Here is an 18,740-nt window from a genome sequence, read left to right as displayed (position 1 = left end):
ATATGTCGCTTTACAATATCAATGAAATATTAATGTTATTTTTCCTATTATATCCAATACCATTTATTAAAGACAATTTTGTAAGGGATAATGCACAATTTGTGCAGGGGCTGGGGTTCGAATCCCAAACACCCCACTTATTCATCTTTAAGGTGAATTTCTCTAGCCACTAGGCTACTTGACCAAAAAAAAAAGACAATTTTGTAAAATAATTCATAATATCTATTTTTCACACAAAATTAATTAAGCATGAAATGCCTAAAACATAGTACAATCTGGGACGGAGATCCGACTCTTTTATGTGTAGTGAACACTCGTGAGTAGGGTGGGAAAAGAAAGTCTCCCAAATTAATCCCATTTGAGCAACAAAAAGCCAAAGCCCAAAATCTATCCTTCACGTCGCCGTCTGTACGTAGTAATCTCGTCCTCGCGCCGTCGTTTCTGTGCCGCCGCTCTTTGCACTGTCGTATTGTCTTTACTCCAGCCCCTTTTTTCAGATAAGAAAATGCTAAAAAGGAGAATTTTCCAATCAAGAAGGTGGCTTTGTAGAAGCTTCTCGAGCATTATTCATTCAGAGCCTGTGCGAGTGTGTGTTGTTGGAAGTGGACCTGCCGGTTGCTACACTGCCGAAAAGGTAAGCTAGCTTTGTCAACTTTAGATTTTGTGATTGTGAAATTTTCAAAATGAGTAATGAAATTGTGTAATTGGTTTGATTGCGTTGTGTTAGATGTTGAAGGCAAGTCAACAAGCACAAGTTGATATCATTGATAGGTTGCCTACGCCATTCGGGTTGGTTCGCTCCGGTGTTGCACCCGATCACCCTGAAACTAAGGTCTAATTTTATTACTATTATTTTTGCTGCATTCATGTATAACTGTTGAACTTCTAATTTAGTGTCGGTCGGTATAAATTGGTTTGTTTGAGCTTATTTACTACGGTTGTGAGATAGTTTGATAGAGCTTATGGAAAGCATGTTCATAATCTGTTTCAGCTTATTTCCATAAGCTCTCTAAGATATAGCTTACATGAAAACAATTTTACTTTATTTCCATAAGTTTTTATTTTTTATTTTTTTAAGAATGATCACAGATGCAGGCTATATTTGTCATGATCAGTTCTTTGGGATTAACATATAACATTTTGTGGTTTTTTGGAATGAGATGGGATTTTTGCATTCCAGAAACTAATGTGCCTGCTGTCAAATATCTTAGGGCTGGGTTAAATATTTAAAAAAAAAACATTTTTTATTAATTTGATGCTGGGTTAAGGTAGGTAGGTCATTTTGGGTTGCCATGGTAGAAATTAGAAAAGTTTCCTTTGTAGATTTATAGAAGCAATCACCAGTAAGGAGGGTTGTTTATTCAGAGGATGGTCATAATAAAAGATAGAGGAAGACCAAGGAAAACTATGTCAAATTAGTGCTAACCAATCTATCTCTGGATTTAGTACTTGGGAGGACATTATGAGTCATTTGACCCATTTACTTGACGCCACGTATTGGACAAAAGGCTTGGTTGTGTGTTATTATTGTTTGGTAATGGGATGGGGTTATCCATGTTTTTCTTTGGTGAGAGTAACTTTATTGAGCTTAATTTACCAGAAAACTTGCAACAGATTGTCGTCAACCAATTTTCAAGGGTGGCGCAACATGAACGATGCTCATTTTTTGGAAATGTGACGCTTGGATCAAACGTATCTCTTGCTGAATTGCGCAAGCTGTATCATGTGGTGAGACTTTGATTCTGAATTTGTTATGGTAATGGTGAAATGTTAATGTACATATTCGTCTGTTTTACCATCTTTTCGATAATTCGTGCATGCCTTCGAGCAGGTTGTCCTTGCATATGGTGCTGAAAGTGACAGAAGTCTTGGAATTCCTGGAGAAGTATGTTTGATCTACTGATTTGCTATTTTCCTGAATTATAACTTATAGTTTGTTACTTTTATTTAAATGCCCATTTTTTTGTCTTCTCAGAACTTAAAAGGAATACTATCAGCCAGAGAATTTGTTTGGTGGTATAATGGGCACCCAGATGGACGAAATCTTGATCCAGACCTGAAGAGCATTGATACAGCTGTAATTCTTGGTCAGGTAACTATACCTCATGTATTCTTACATGCCTTAATTTTATAGACTTTTAGTTGAGCAAATTTTATGACATTTTCTTCATAAGAAAAGACCTGTAGTAAGTGAATGTTAATTACATACTTGTGGAGTTGACTTTCCAAAATACAAAAAGTAAGTTGGTGCTATTAAACTCCCGCCATGATGGGGTACATATTAGGATCGGCCCATTGTGGCTATGTTATAAGCAGTCTTACCTTGTATTTGTAAGAGGTTGATTCCACAACTCAAATCCTAACCTATTAGATGGCTTACACATATTTGTAAGAGGTTGATTCCACAATTCAAATCCTAGCCTATTAGATAACTTACACATATTTGTAAGAGGTTGATTCCACAATTCAAATCCTAGCCTATTAGATAACTTACACATATTTAATTTTTAACTTCGATTAAGGTTTTCTCGTTAAATGGGTTTATTTAATTTCAGGGGAATGTTGCTTTAGATGTTGCGCGAATTCTTTTGCGACCTACTACAGAGTTGGCAACAACTGATATTGCCAGTCATGCTTTGTCTACATTAGAAGAGAGCTCTATCAGGTTTTTAATTGCATTATTTGAAACAACCAAATATTTTTATTGATATTCAGTATGTTATTTATCAGTAATATACTACAGGGTAGTTTATTTGGTTGGAAGACGTGGTCCAGCCCAAGCTGCTTGCACCGCAAAAGAGCTACGTGAAGTTCTAGGTAACTTTTCCATAAAATCCTATACCAGGTTTATTTTACCCATTCAGTTTTCTTATGCATATTTGTTTGATTATTTTTGGTGTTGTCCTATGGAATTGTTTGGGAAGGGACCACGTTGGCTATATGATGTGCTACATAATGATTTTCTTTGTTAGACATGGATGTTTCCTTTGTAAACGGGTACTTCTCATTATACATAGCTAGTTTACACTATCAAATTGGCTTCTAACTCTCCATTGATTTCCACGATTTCAGTCTCTTATTGGTATCTTTTTGCTAATATTACTTACTGGTGCTAGTAAAGGAAACTGTTTGAACTGAATAATGGGGTCTTGATCATTTTTTTTTGGCTTACCATCTGATATATTATATCGGTTTCTCATCCTAAGCTGTATTGGTTATAGTTACTTGAAATAAATTTACTTGCCATATACTGTTGGTCTTACACCATTTTCTCACAACATTAACCAAAGCTTCATCATTTATTTACAGGTATTAAGAATCTTGATGTTTCCATACAGGAATCTGATCTACATCTAACTCCAACTGATGAGGTATAAAATGATTCTATTTTATTTCTTTCATCGTTATTTTCCGATTGTCATCCCGAGTTTTCTATTTTGCATCTTCTACCCAGAATCTAGATGTTTTTGTGTAGATGTTTTTATAATTGAAAAAGGAAAATTGAGAATTCTTTTCACTCATGTTATCTATGTATTGATGTTGTCATTTGGCAAAGGAAGAGCTTAAGAGCAACCGAATACACAGAAGAATTTTTGAGTTGCTATCCAAGGCAGCTACCTCAAGACCGATACATGCTGGTTTAAACCAGCGTCAACTTCGTTTTGTCTTCTTCCGTAAGCCAGATAGTTTTCAAGAATCAAAAGACAGTACTGGCCACGTATCTGGCGTGCTCTTTGAGAAGACAGTTCTTAAAGGTAATTTGCGTTTTTATAAGAATTTAATTTATAATATAATATACAATTGTTTGTTTGCCGAACAATGATACAGCCTCTTTTTTTTATCTTCAATTTATTAACATTTCACCTTCCCACTTTTATTCGTCTTCTTGCTATTTCTTATATTTTTTAGATTTTATTCTTTATGTTGAACATGTTTTAGTATTTTTGGAGGCAACGATGTTGAAAGTTGTCTATTTTATGAGTGGATAGAAAATTTCCCTTGTGATTTTCAAAACTACCAATGGATGCTTCTTTGCCTTCTAATTTTCTTTTTTAACATAATACTCCCTCCGGTCCTTATTATTAGCAACAAATGACTTTTTCGGTTCATTGAATAATTAATGTACCTCGTTATAAATATAGACTAGATACATTACTTATACAATGAACCTAAAAAGTCAATTGCTGCTTATAATAAGGACCGGAGGGAGTATGATACAAAACGTTCAATAGTTAAAGTTTGGCATAAATTTATTGTGGTAACTGGTAACCCAAATGTACGTAGATACACTACTTTGATTGTTAGAAATGTTGTTTAATATGAGTTTTTGTTGAACCTTTGCTAAAGACTAGCACATTTATGCCTATGGTATTCTTGTGCAATGAATTGCTTTTGATTACTCAAATTAATTTTATAGGTGTTGGCCCTGGAAAACAAATTGCCGTTGGTACTGGAGAATTTGAAGATTTAAAATGCGGGTATACCCAAGAAACCATATTAAATTACAAAGATTTTTTTTGTAAAAAATCTTACCATTTGGCACAAAACCTTCTCTACTGGTATCATTATAATCAAAGATTCATTTGTTACAGTATTACATATCCTATATAAAGTAAAGAGATTAACATTATGTTCTGCAAATGACTGACTACAAAACCATATTAAATTACAAAGATTTTTTTTTGTAAAAAATCTTTACCATTTGCCACAAAACCTTTTCTACTGGTATCATTATAATCAAAGTATCTGCAGCCTCAAAAGATATTCATTCTTGTGATATTATCACAAAATGTTCAGAGTATTTACTGATTACATTGCCACTTGCTGGCTTGTTTGTAGGATGGTTCTTAAGAGCATTGGTTACAAATCAGTACCGGTAGATGGCCTGCCTTTTGATCATAAGAAAGGTGAATGAATAATGAGTATTCCTAATTTAATTACTTTTCGTGCGTATTCTTGTTAATTCATGATATTTATTTATTGTGACAAAACCATGTTTTGGGAAAATGGTATCCGGTAAAGATTACAGGCTTGGGAAATAAATGTTGTTTTGTTGATCCTCCGGGTTAACTGTAAAATTAGGATGAAATCTAAAATAACATTTATAACAATTTTTTAGCCTTTTATATGAAGTTTATGTTCTTTGAAAATAGTATTCAGCATTTTTTTACCAGGACGTGGTTTTGCTAATGGCTGGATTTTGATCTTGATATTGTTTGATTGACTGTGACCATATCCGACTTAGGCTCTGTTTGGTAAAAAATAGTGAATAGCTGATAATCTAGTTTATAGCGGATAAGCTAGCCGATTGAATTTGTAGTGTTTGGTAAAATTAGTAATTGAACTAGCTTATAAATATGAAATGACAAAAAATTAATATATATTTTTTTTCAAATTGAGATTACAGGGGTAAAATTGAGAGAAAATCATAAGCTATATGCTACTTGAATTAGCTTATCAAAAATGCTATTATCTAGTGAAAATAAGTTATAAGCTCATGAGAAAATGATGGTTACCAAACGACTCTTTTTTAGTCGTATGAACTAATAAGCTATAAGCTCAAAAAGGTGTCTTGCAAAGAGACCCTTAGCAGTTGATCAGAGATTTAGAAGTTTTTAAGTGAAAACAAAACAGTAGGATGGCCCAAATGTCTAACCTTAAAATCAAAATTTGTAGATTCCACTTGCACTTGTGTATTCACTGTATGTAGGTCCATGTAGATAGGACTTGTAGATGGATTCGGTTGCTCTTTTGTGATGATGCAATTTTATTTACTTTCTTTCCTCTGTTCATTGTAGATTAATGGGATTGGATCATTCAGATCTTCCTGCTTTGTAGTCTTTCCTCATGCTTTATAAAAAAAAAAAAAAAAAAAAAAAAATCATACATTGACCTAGAATTAACAAGCATGATGCTTTGGGGTATCTAGATGTGTCATCTGACAGTAGCTCATAGTTAATATATATATGATGGGTACCTTTCAGGTATAGTTCCAAATGATAAAGGTCGAGTGTTGAGTGACACTTCAGATACTGCAGTTCTTGAAGAGGGCTTGTATGTATGTGGTTGGCTGAAGAGAGGACCAACTGGAATTGTTGCGACAAACCTATATTGTGCTGAAGAAACTGTGTGTATCTCTCCCTTTTCTATCCATATTATCCCTATAACAGTTAAACTGACAGAAGTAGCAAATCATACAGTTTTCATGTTTGCATCAGAATTCTTGAAGTTGAGTCTGAGTTAGTGAGCTCAATGTGAGCTTTTAGCAATTATGTTATTACCCATTTAACTTGATCTGTATTTTAAAGGTTCGACTTCAAACATATAATTCATTTTTCTCATGTTATGTACCTGAAGTTCTTCTTCATTGTTCCTATGTGTATATTAAGAACCTTCAGCATTAATGCTAGTTAAATTAAGCTTGACCACTAATATCGTGTCAGAGCTGTGCTTCAACAGCCTCTTAAACCCTTATTTCTCGATTCCCAATTCTAAGTTCATTCAAGTTCTTCGACTTTCTAATTGCTTTGATCCTAGTCAAACTCTTGTTTTCTCATTTTCAGTTCCATGTCCCAGATCCGGGATAGTTCTCCACAATATGTCCTAGGTGTGTTCATCAAGAAGTCATTTACACCATCCTTTCCTTGTTAGATTAGTGGACAAGACAGATTATAATAGGTCCTTTCAATGGCAATTACATGGCTGAAAAATCCCCTCGAGGCAGAGGAGCTAGGATGTAGATCTTAGGTCAATATGGAAGAGGGAGAAGAGAACACCGCAAGATGAGAACATTAAATACTTATTTAATAAATAATTCTAGGGTGCTTACATAATGCTTATTTATAAACTATTCTAGGGAGTTTACTAAAATATAGCCATTTCAAGCAAGTTATTTTACAACTGTATTGTAACTTGAGTACAAGTACTTATAAGATTAGTCTAGATAAGGTCTTCCAAATGTCGACCAAATCCCACTTCACGAGGAAACATTCCGTTTTCCTCTTGGAGTTCTATTCTTCTATTTCAGCAGCATGCATATTGGATGCGATATTGGGGACACTGATTGTATGTTTCTCACTGTCGTTTTCTTGTAATAATTAAACTGACTGTCATCAAGCTGCTAATTTTGTATTACTATCACACATATAACTTCACAAACTTCATGAACCACAGTTTTCTTAGAGACCATATTTGTATTACTATCACACCAAATTTCTCATTTCAACTATGTCATCTAAGTCACACACGCTTCACTGTAAAATCCTATTTCACACTTCTAAACGCATTATTCAGGACATCATACATTGACTATGATTGGACTTGCTTAGAATTTGATTTGACAATCATGTGCCTTAATTGTTAAAATAATAACTGGTTTCATTTAGCTATAGTTCTTTGTCGTTCCATCATGCATATAAAAAACCTGTATGCAGCATTAGTATTAGTTTAATTTTTTCGCTCAACTTTTAACAACAGGGAAGGGGGAGAGGTAGCTAAAGTTTTTTTTGCTCAACTTTTAGTGTATTGTATTTTCTGCTGACAATTGACATGGTAGGTTTCGAGCATATTAGAAGACCTTGAGAAAGGTGGTTTGATTTCATCAACGGCTGCACCAAAACCAGGCAGGGACGGTCTCCTCAATCTTTTGCATGATAGAAACGTTAGGACAGTTTCATTCAATGATTGGGAAAAAATAGACTCTGAAGAAAAGAGGCTTGGTAGTTTAAGGAACAAGCCTAGGGAAAAACTAGCCACCTGGAATGAACTACTGACAGCTACCTCAGAAGGAACTGATCATTCCACGTGATACATTTTCTCATGCACCAAGAAAATACCAAATAATTGAAAGAAAGCTTTCACATTACACACTCATTGGTCAACAAGGAAGTCCTATCCAAGTGTTCTCTTCTGAAATGTTGTAATCTTTGTTGTGATTCTTTGCAGAAAGAAGCATGAGTTTTGGATTGCAGTGATAATCATGCACACTTAGCTGTTGAGCAATGATATTTGCATGGTTATTTTCTTATTGACACTTTCAATTCCCTGTATACTGTTTTGTATTAAATTAAATAAGTAATGATATATTACAAAGATAATTCACAATAATTGTTGAAAAATTGAACACTTATTTGCTCCATAGTTCATTGTACACATTAAGCAAAGTTTGCAGTACAGACTGTACTCACCTACCTATATGATATGATGCACTAAGATCTTAACATCAACCAAACTGAAGTAGACCATCACCAAACGGTCTGTTTCAGATTGAAATTATTGCCTCTCCACCATATCTTCTATAACGTTTGACTTATTTTGAAGTGGCCCACGTTGTGGACCCAAAAAGCAAAAAGAAGTGACCCAACAAAATGATTTTCTGAAGATTATGTCTGGGTGGCTCTGCCTCTATGGTTCCAACACAGCCTGTAAGGCACATGCGGTGTCCTGTGAAGGAAGAATATTCTTACATATTCTGGGTGTATCACATTTAACGGCTTATATTTTACTATGGTTCATTCAACGGTATAAATTCAATGTGTCACATGCTATGTTTGATTGGATTTAAAAATTACATAGTTATGTTTCATTGTGCTGATCCTAAGATAGTTATTCAAGATTGATTTTTGTCAAATCCATCATTTTTTTTGTCTTAACAGCGTGCAATGTAATCATTCTAAAGCAGGGTGATCAAACATTTCTCTATCTCACAGTTACCATTGATTCATTAGCATCCTAACTTTTGTATAATAAGTTCCTGACCAAAAGACAAGTCTTTTGTTTTTGTGCCTTTTTTGGGTATGTACTATCCAATATTATAAAGGAAACAAAGAAACAAGTGTGTGTTGATGCAGATGCAGTAGTAGGAGGCCTGATTATTTCATTAAACGCTCTAAAATAGGTTCCCAGTTTGGTTTTTGGTGATTCCAAGGAATCCATTAAAAACAAAGCTTAAAAAGTAAATTATCCGATTTTCATCTATTGGTTCCTATCTGAGATTAGAAAATCAAATTTCTGTCTTTACAAATGATTCAGAAGAAAGTTGAGTGGCTGAGGTGAAGTAGAGTGGACATGATTTCAATTCTATGTTATGACATGAAATATAGTCCACAAACCATGACTCATTCTAGAAAAGAAATGGGATTCCCACAATTCTCTTTGCATGGCTCTAAACTACGTCCATCATTCAGGCCTTTCAAGTGTTCCATTTTTGTCTGTTTTGTAGGGTTCTTGTATGAATTTTTTGCATACCAAAATGTATGAGATCAAACTTCTTCAAAGAAAGTTGGGTACGATATACAATATAAATGTTTATTGAAACGATCATCAAAATTGAAGAATCAATATATTGGAATACGAATCTTTAGCTCTGATCTTAGTCACATGATCGTATTTTCAATGGATTCGAGTTCTTACACTTTATGCAAAATCCATTCATATGTTAATTTAAATATTTAGTTTGTGATCCATTCAGTCAGAGACTAATCTTGTTAACCATGTATTTCACAAACCAACAAACTCCTTTATTAACTAATTATATTATTATACCAATCATTATCTCAAGCTCCATATATACTCCAGTTAAAAAAATAGGTCGGAAGTAATGGAGGCATGTCTTTCTCCAACATCAGTATCTTTATTTTTTATATTAAAACTAAATGATTAGTTTCACTTGTAACTTGTAAGTCAACACTATCACTCTTAACTTTATGGTTATGTAGATAGAATAGAGAGATAGCATAGCCCTTCGGTGTAATTAAGAAACATAGCTTGATATCTGCTTCTATCCACATGTCAATTATAACCCTAAAGTCAAATTCCACTAAGCATTGCATTTGTTAAATTTTCTTCATAAACTCATATGGCTGCTCAACTCTCAAAGTCTTCCAATATAGAATGTTCAAAGTCTTCCATAGTCTTGCACCAGCACGTCATTCACTGCTTTTCAAATATTCCTACAAAGAAAGTGTTCAATTTTACATGGTATAACGGAAAACAAGATTTTGAATTCTGGTTACGGTTGTCTGATTGCAATCAGATCCTTGACATTGAGAAAAATTGCGGACAGATGTGGTCGAAATAAGAGTAGTGATATTTGAACAACTATTTGAGACAACTTTCGTGACAACTTCTCTTGAAAGAATAAGAACATAATGTAAGTATGAAAGAGAGAGTTGTCAAAAAATTGTCATCAAATGGTTGTACCAATATAATTTCTCATAAAATTACCCATATGAATATTCTTGGTTAGTTAGTTGGGTTACCACTTTTGGTTACTTATTTACCCAGTACAGATTCATGAATGTCTCCACCCTGTGGACATAGACAGTGATTTTGATAGCTTCCATCTTTTTTAATCAAGCTCATTCTATATTGCAAAATATTATGAGCCACTTTAGGTGCTCTATGGAAAAGATAGAGTGTAATATTTTTCACCTTATTCTGAACTTTTAAGTTCAATGCCACTACGGTTGACTGATGGAGACTGGTCACTTGATTTTCTCTCATTATACATGCTGCTTAATGCTTATTATACATGAAGTCAACAACAATACAGGCAAAGTGTATATACTATTTATTTCATTTAGTGTGTTACTACAATTTCATGTTTCACAATTCTTATTTTTTTTTTTTGTCAAGTAGTCTAGTAGCTAGAGCTCACACAATTTAATTGTGGAGAAGTGGGATGTCCAAGGTTCGAACTCCAGCCCCTACATATAATATGCAATATCTCTACCAACTGAATTAAGCTCATAGGGATTGTTTCACTGTTCTAATAGCGGCTCAAAATTTAGGGAATCATTTTCAATTTTTATTTCCTAAAATTTATGTAGTTTTACTCTGTCTCTTATTTTGTACATTTTCTAAATTAGCTTTACTGAAGCAATGACACAAACATATAAACACCGAACAAGTAAAATCAAGAGACCGCGTTAAGTCAATAACATACAAAATTAGTGAGCTGCTTCCTCATATATTAATAACTTGTTGGCTCTGCAGAAAAGAACGTCTTTATGTACTAAAAGCTCTCTTTTTGAAAGATCAGGTGCTAGTGGAATTGAAGTGGTAATATTCTCTGTCCTTGTACGGTATCATGGTACACTGCACTAGCCAATTAGTAAAGCAAAATCAATCAATTAAAACAAAACAACAAATATTCAAAAAAATCACTAAATCTATGCATGGGTCCATTGCATTATATTGCTGGTGATTCATAAGTTAAATCATAGTACTTAGAGGGAGATGTAAGCCACAATTAGGTGCCAATAATTTGGATCCAAATCTAAATTATCTACATTAAAAGAAGGAAAATGCTAAAAAGTGCAGTTAATTAAAAAAAAAAAAAAACACGTAGTTGCACGCATTAATTGATCTTGATCGACTTACATCACACTTTTACTAAATACTATATAAATTATTTTTCACCTTTAATTTGAGAGTGGATAACCAAAATCAATAGATGCAATGCAATGCAACACACATTAAGTGTAAGGAATCAAAATCCCAATAATTCATTTGATGCATGCAATGGAGGGGCCCTTTAGCTTGTTGGATTGAAATTGGAATTCATTTGCAACTACAAGGTGCTGGCTTTTTGAAATATCCCACAAATTATAGTGCTAGATGACAAGATTGAATGACCTTAAGAACTCTCTCCTGTAGTAAAATTATGAATGGGAATTCCATTGAGCACAAGACTTGGATAGTGGTATGCTTAATATATCCATATAAAAATGTTTTTATTTTGGTAATCCGTTCACATGCATAACAAAAATTACAATGACTAGATTTTTCTCATTTTTTGTATATCAAACATTAGCATTCTTTAACCGTAGCCTATACTAACATGTTACTGACAATATTTCTGATTCACAAAACCCCTCCCCACTGATTGAAAAAAACAAACTAAAACAGTGGAAATATATGTAAGGATGTGATTTCTGATTGACAGTGGAAATTAGATGGTTCATTTTACCAACCTTTTAATCTTAAAAGCTAGATTATAATTGCATTTTTCCCACCGATGGTTGTAAATTACATAATCTATATATTTTGATTATGTTGACGTGAATTTTTAAAATACACATTAATTTTTTGAAACAGATTCCCTCAAGGAAATGTGTCAAGCAATTAATCTCGATTGTCCGATCAAAATCGACCATGTGGATGGTTTAATATTGATTTATTGAACACGGTTTTTAAGCTATCTAATCTAAAATTAATGAGTGAGATTGATCATAACTTGTAATCATATGGCTTTATCGCCGCGGTGAATCTATGTCCCAAAAAAATTTCCATGTTTCATTAAGCTGTGAGTCTTGGTTTCTATGATTTAGAGTGTGGTTGGATGATGAAATATTTTTAGTTTATATAACTTTAGATGATAATTCAATTTTTTTATGTAAATTCTATTGTTTGATAGATGATAAATTTAAATAATTTTTAAAATTGATATATTTTATAAAGTATTTTGTCTAAACTAAATTTGGAGAATTTCAAATACCACCTAAAATTAAGAATTTAAAACTTCTTCTTTACTTTGTACATTGTAAATCTCATATTGGTTAAAATTTCTATCCGAACAAAAAAATAAATAAAAATGAAGGAGGATCCAATTGAATTCCCTAGATAGAATTTCCAATTATCCAATTCAAAGAGTCTATTGTATATATGGAGTGAGAAAATTGTGCGATTACTAATAGGTGTCTATTTAGACTATGATTGTAAAAACCGAATCAATGACTTAGAAAAGAAAAATCAGAAGATCAAATTTAAACTAATTGATTCGTTTTTTTTCATGTTCAGATCAAAACTAAACCACTCTAATTACTTTTATAGGTTTGGAGATCGATTCCACGACATTCAAAACCCGATAATACGAGATTTGAACCAAACCAATATCATTATTTATTTTATCTCACACCATATTAGTAGTGTTATATAAAAAAAGTATTTTGAATTCATGTAACTTTTAATCATCGGAGCTTAAGTACATGCATTATAATTTATAATGGTATAAAAAATCTATAGGACTTGAAACAAAAAAAGTAGAGTTTTCTTAGATTTTTTAAGATAAGTTTATTAAATATTAGGTTAATAGGTCTTTACCCTCTCTAATATAGGTCATTTTCGGTTTTCCCTCCTTTAAAATATTTTTTTTTATTTATCCCCTATATTTTTATTTTTATTTTATTTACCCCCTAATAGGCCAAACAAAAACGAAAATTTTTTTTTTCAAGAATTTTTCGTTTTTGTTTGGCCTATTAAGGGGGTAAATCAAAACAAAAAAAAAATTACAGGAGGGTAAATAAAAAAAAAAATTTACAGGGAAAAAACCAGAAATGACATATATTACAGGGGGTAAAGACCTATTAACCCTTAAATTTTTAAAAATTTCAATCCAATTGAACTACACCAAACCAAATTGTTCTTTGTTGATTTAGTTTGAATTTCAGGAAAAAAATTTGTAAAAATCAAATCAAACCAAACCAACTATTTTTTATTGGTTCGAATGTTTTTCTTCAAATAAAACCTAATTAAATCGAAAATTTTCACCCCTATTTAAGACTGTAAAATTGGAAAAGGTACGTTGGTATTCCACTTGATGTATAATCAAATCCATGATGGGGTCAAGAGAATTGTTTTTGAAGATTCATGCTGTCTTCTACCTTTTACAACAAAAGTCTTTGGTCCGATTAAGACAACCATTTCACACGTTAGTGTTGGGCTTTATTGAAGTACCTGTGACTGTGTGAAAGCTGTAATTCTTCTTTTCACTTTTTATTTTGTGCTGTTCTTTTTGGTATGTTTTTGGCTTTTTACTAACAAAACAAAACCTGGAACACTGTAGAGTATGATCCAGCTGCATTGCATGTGATAGGTAAAAGGATGATCAACACAGTCAAAATAATGATTATTACTTTGCTTCATCATTTCCTCTTGTCTCAAAAAAGATTGAATGTGTTTGGGTTATTTTATTTTTTATATATATAAGAGGGTTAATTAGATTTTTTGTTATATTAAATCAAAGAAAAGTATTAAAGAAGAGTCTTAGCATATTAAAGAATTAAAATGCATGAATTAAATAGAGTATATATGCATGAAATTCATAGATAAATAGAATAGATGACAATAACATGCATGAAATTAAGCACATCTAATACCGTGCTGGTTGCACTTGCATGAGAGATTTCACCATTGGCACCGTAAAATAAAGCTACAATGATGATTGATAAGGATTATTACTAGTTATGGTACATAATTTGATGCCAAAATTGGATGAGATGCTTTGAGTATATATTGTTGATGAAAAAAGGTTAAGATCCTAATAAGTGCGTTTTTGAAAGCTGAGACTTATCTTATTATCTTGTTATAGCATGGTGGCATGATGGTAGGCAAAGTGCATGGCAAATTGGACCCCACAACCATCAAACATAGGAATGGAAAGATTAGGATATAGTTGAGCTTGGCCTAACAAATTTACAACCATTAAAAGCCTATTGTTACAAAACATACATTATCGAATGTGTAATCATGATTTGTTTGAGGAGAGGGGAAAATCTAAAGAAGCTAAAGCACTTAGCAATTAACAATTCTGCTGGCAGTGCTTCTTTTCTTATAGGCCATCAATTCGGAGTAAGAATTTTCATAATGGAGTGATGTCGGTCCCTTCTTAGAATTATATTGTTCATTGTTTTGTTTTGTGGATCATCATTTTCCTACTACTCTTGGATGGTGTTACTATATTGTTCATCTAATCTTTGATTGAATAATAATATAAATTGATTTTCTATTAATAGATGCAAGAATTGATTTTCTTCAAAATCATCCAAACACAAGATAATCAAATAAGAAACAACGACGTTCAGACACATTTAGAAAAATGACCTAAGCTATAAATGATCCCAACATGATCATTTTCTCGAATTTTACACATTATAAGTGTATTTTCAAACGTAGGATAAAAAATTATTCCATGTAGCAACAATTTGCCACATTTTTAGAGAGGGTAATCATTACGCGGATTTTATACCCAAACTTAAAGCAAGTTCGAATGTTGAGTTGCTCTACCATATTTCTCCTCTAGTTGATCTCTTGAACTTCCTTAGAATGGACGCGGTTGGAACTCTCTATTCTAGAGAGTAGTTCCTTCGTTTTTTCTTTCTTGCTTCTGTTCTTTTTTTTTCCTGCCTTGTAACAAAAAAATAAAAACTCGAGTCGGAATGAAACCTCAATTGATGCGCTCAAAGAGTTGAACATAGACCCGTTAATCAACCCATTAAATTGTCAATTTGATATGGTTTCCAAATTTTGTTTAGCAAACGTGAAAGGACTGGGGGTTTGCTAATTAATGGATGCAAGTAGTAAATCATATAGGAGCTCGCTAAGTTACAAACTTAAGAATGGATATAAATTAGTAAACTCCACAAATAAATATATATTATTTTGATTATATATATCAAAATTTCCACTCAAAAAACTATATATATCATAATTTATTTAAAAGAGATAAATTTCTATTGAGTATTGACTATAATTTTTTTATGCATGTATCGTCGTCGTGTCATTTTTATAGATTAATGAGTAAAAAAGTTTTAAACTATAGGTTTTTGTCAAAAAATAAAAAGTTTTAAACTATAGGCGTGTACAAATTATTAAATCCAATTTAGAAGCTATATAAACTATCCCTAAGAAAAGCTATATAAACTAAAAAATTTGATTAACTCGTGATTATCGTTTGTAAATATAATAAGATGATACACTTTCTTTTTTAATAAGATGATACACTTTCTATTATCTTGATAAATAAAATGTATTGTATTAGTGTGAGTTATATATCTCATATCGGATAGAAAAGTAAAGGTTGAACACCTTATAAATAAGAGGAGGACCCATAAATTCATTGCCTTAAAGTTTTGGATAAGAATGTGGCGTTTCTTTTACTAGTGCGGTTGCTCTAACCTCGATGTGGCGATCCCCCGAACTCACTTATGACCCAACAGAAAATACTATTTCTATTCTAGGATCAAGGCAACATCACATCAAATCAAACCTTCAACTATATGATTTTGTAAAAAACAAAAGAGATGTGTTAATTGAACATCCATACATGTGACAGCTTTTGTGACAACCAAAATTTTACAAAGAAAATGAGATAGTGGCACAAAAACCAAAGTAATAGAAAGAGAAAGTAAAAAAATAATGTGAGTATGAGAGAGAAAGTTGTAACAAAAGTTGTAAAAAATGGTTGTTCAAATATCATTTCTCAAAACAAAACCCTCTATAATTTGAGATGAATGTTATTTGAACAACTATTTGGTTGACAACTTTAGAGACAATCATAATTTACAAAGGAAAAATAAAGTATTTGCACAAAAATCAATGCATTAGAGAGATAAAGTAATAATTAAATTGTAACAAAAATAATGTGATTATGAGAGATAAAATTGTCACAAAAATTATAACAAAGTGGATGTTCAAATATCATTTCTCATAATTTAATGTCATAATTAAATCAACCAAATAAACTAACCCTCTTGATCATCTTTCTATGTGGCTGGATATCGATTTAAGCATGTTGTATTTGATAACGATTATTGGTAGTAACCACAGAAAACAAAGACGCCGTTCACTTCTCAAAGTAACGGCGTTTTGTCTCCCACCACACTACTCCATTGATCAAAAGACTACATTTTGCAAGAACAAAGCCAAACAAAAAATAGCATCCACTGCACAATAATAATACTTTTAAAAGGAAAGGAGTCTCCTTTGTTATACTTTAGATATATGAGAGTATATATATAATAATGTCATTTTTTTAAATTAAATGTGTGAATTTATTTATTAAAAAATAAAAGATTAAAGGACATAAATCTAACACAATAGAATACAAAAGACAAGAAAATATAAAATAAAATAAAAAAAATAAAAAAAACCTTACATAAGGATGTCCTTCATATATTCTTGATTATAGTCATTCTTTGTGATTGCATCACTCCAAACACCAATAATATGCATATCAGATGATGCATTACTTTGTTGATCTTCTATTTATTTTCTGGCTTGATTCTCCGTCAAATTTGTAGCATGCAATTGTACAGGAGTGTGTACAAAACTTGTTCCTCAGTGATACATAGTAATGACTTTGACCGAGACAAAATTTTAACCGGACAAATGACAATGAGATTACTCTTTTCTTCATGTCTATCATCTTTATTTTTACATGTCTTAAATCAAGCTCAACATAAGATTTCTACCTCTAATTTATTACAAACTCTAGTTTGAGAGTTAAGGCCCGGTACAAAGGCTTGCGGCCTATCATTCTCTTCAAACTCACCAAAATTTTAATGCAACACGTTAATCACCATTCCTAGAATATTTATCTAATGACCTCATCAATATTAATAAATTTACCTGCATTTACCTCATATTTTTTTTCCTTTCATATCTTCACGATTTTTTTACTCCTAAAATTTTGGTTGAGATGCCTCACTCATTTGCTTCCGCCTATCATGTCTTTAGACCAACATCTCGGGACAAAAATATGACAGAATATCTTCCTGATTTGTTTGCGGAGTTTTCTCATGTACCAAAGAGATATTCACCGTAGAATTCAGGTTTACCGATTGTTGCACTTTCGACTTTCGATACCTGAACCGTACACAAACTTGCATATCTTGTTGCAGACTCCGTCTCTTTAGGTGAAAAAAACCCTCGCAAGATCATAGATTGGGATCTTATTCGTCTCTTTGTTTGTGTCAAAAAGCTTGTTGTATGGACAAATTCCAACCTTGTGGCCATATCTTTTCCACAACCAAAACACATAACATGTAATCCTTCATATTCAAGATTAAGAACAAAACTTAAATCACTCATAGTGAATTTTGGAATGAGTTTCTTGTCAATATCTATTTTCACACAAATACGAGCCAGTCGATCACGAGATTGACTAGAAGTCAAGTGGTCTACTTCAACATATTACCTAATGTCTCCCCAACATGCCAGAGAACATTCATATTATAAAGCTTCATTGAAAGATCAAGAATCCTTACCTATTCAACAACACGTGTAGTTGGGATTGTCATTGCTCCATACAAAGGTCTCAAAAATTGAACGATCAGACAATGATTTAGTAGTAAAAGACACCATATAATCACTAAAATTAAACTAGTAAAGAATTACATAATATCTCTGAGTTCATTATTTGAAACTTTGTATTCTCATAAATACCATTATTAAAAAAACGTATTTATATTAAATCATCATATTAAAACATTGTGATTTTAATAAATAAATACTTTTTATTCAAGAACCTAAAAAAAGTCCATTATTTAATTAGTATGCTTAATAATATGCCTCATTTTTTTTTTATATTATAATTTCTTGCCTTCTTTAATGCATCTTTAGCTTTATTTTCATCAGCTTAATTGTAATTTTAGTTTCTCAAATATACGATTGTGCAATTTTAACCTCTCATCTTTCTATCCTATTTGACCCCTTGTATTTTTCTCCTTTGTGATTTATAGTCTCCACTAAATTTGCATTGAAGTGATATCATTTAACTCTTTTACAAGTTGATTTTTGACATGTTAACCATGAGAATTGGATGAAGCATGAATAAATAAATATAATGTTACCCTTAACTCAAATTTTGAAGATAATGAGATGAAGGACTACCAAATAACAAATGCGAATAATGTGAGAGCCAAAATCATTAATAAAAAATAGAGGAATAAAATTGGACA

The 18,740-nt window shown here is 32.1% G+C and overlaps 1 protein-coding gene and 1 non-coding gene across 3 annotated transcripts; both read left to right on the top strand.

The window, feature by feature from the left end:
• The first annotated feature begins 323 nt into the window (after positions 1-323).
• LOC11409614 (NADPH:adrenodoxin oxidoreductase, mitochondrial) lies at positions 324-8,124 on the top strand. Of its 2 annotated transcripts, XM_003630715.4 has the most exons (13): positions 324-634; positions 728-832; positions 1,615-1,728; positions 1,832-1,885; positions 1,976-2,092; positions 2,556-2,665; positions 2,744-2,817; positions 3,310-3,371; positions 3,557-3,755; positions 4,418-4,478; positions 4,840-4,907; positions 5,985-6,127; positions 7,556-8,124. In XM_003630715.4, the coding sequence occupies exons 1-13, from the start codon at positions 506-508 to the stop codon at positions 7,805-7,807; spliced, it is 1,488 nt and encodes a 495-aa protein (XP_003630763.2). In that variant the 5' UTR covers positions 324-505; the 3' UTR covers positions 7,808-8,124. The 2 variants fall into 2 exon arrangements, with proteins under 2 accessions (XP_003630763.2, XP_013447319.1); XM_013591865.3 differs by lacking the exon at positions 5,985-6,127 and having other exon boundaries at positions 7,556-7,716.
• Positions 3,945-4,042, top strand: LOC112417604 (small nucleolar RNA R41). Its single transcript, XR_003008205.1, has one exon. It is a non-coding gene; the product is annotated as a small nucleolar RNA R41 (small nucleolar RNA).
• Positions 8,125-18,740: the final 10,616 nt, after the last annotated feature.

The sequence above is a fragment of the Medicago truncatula genome, chromosome 8 (genome assembly GCF_003473485.1).
Source record: "Medicago truncatula cultivar Jemalong A17 chromosome 8, MtrunA17r5.0-ANR, whole genome shotgun sequence".
Taxonomy (NCBI): domain Eukaryota; kingdom Viridiplantae; phylum Streptophyta; class Magnoliopsida; order Fabales; family Fabaceae; genus Medicago; species Medicago truncatula.
This window is presented reverse-complemented; position numbering and strand designations above follow the sequence as displayed.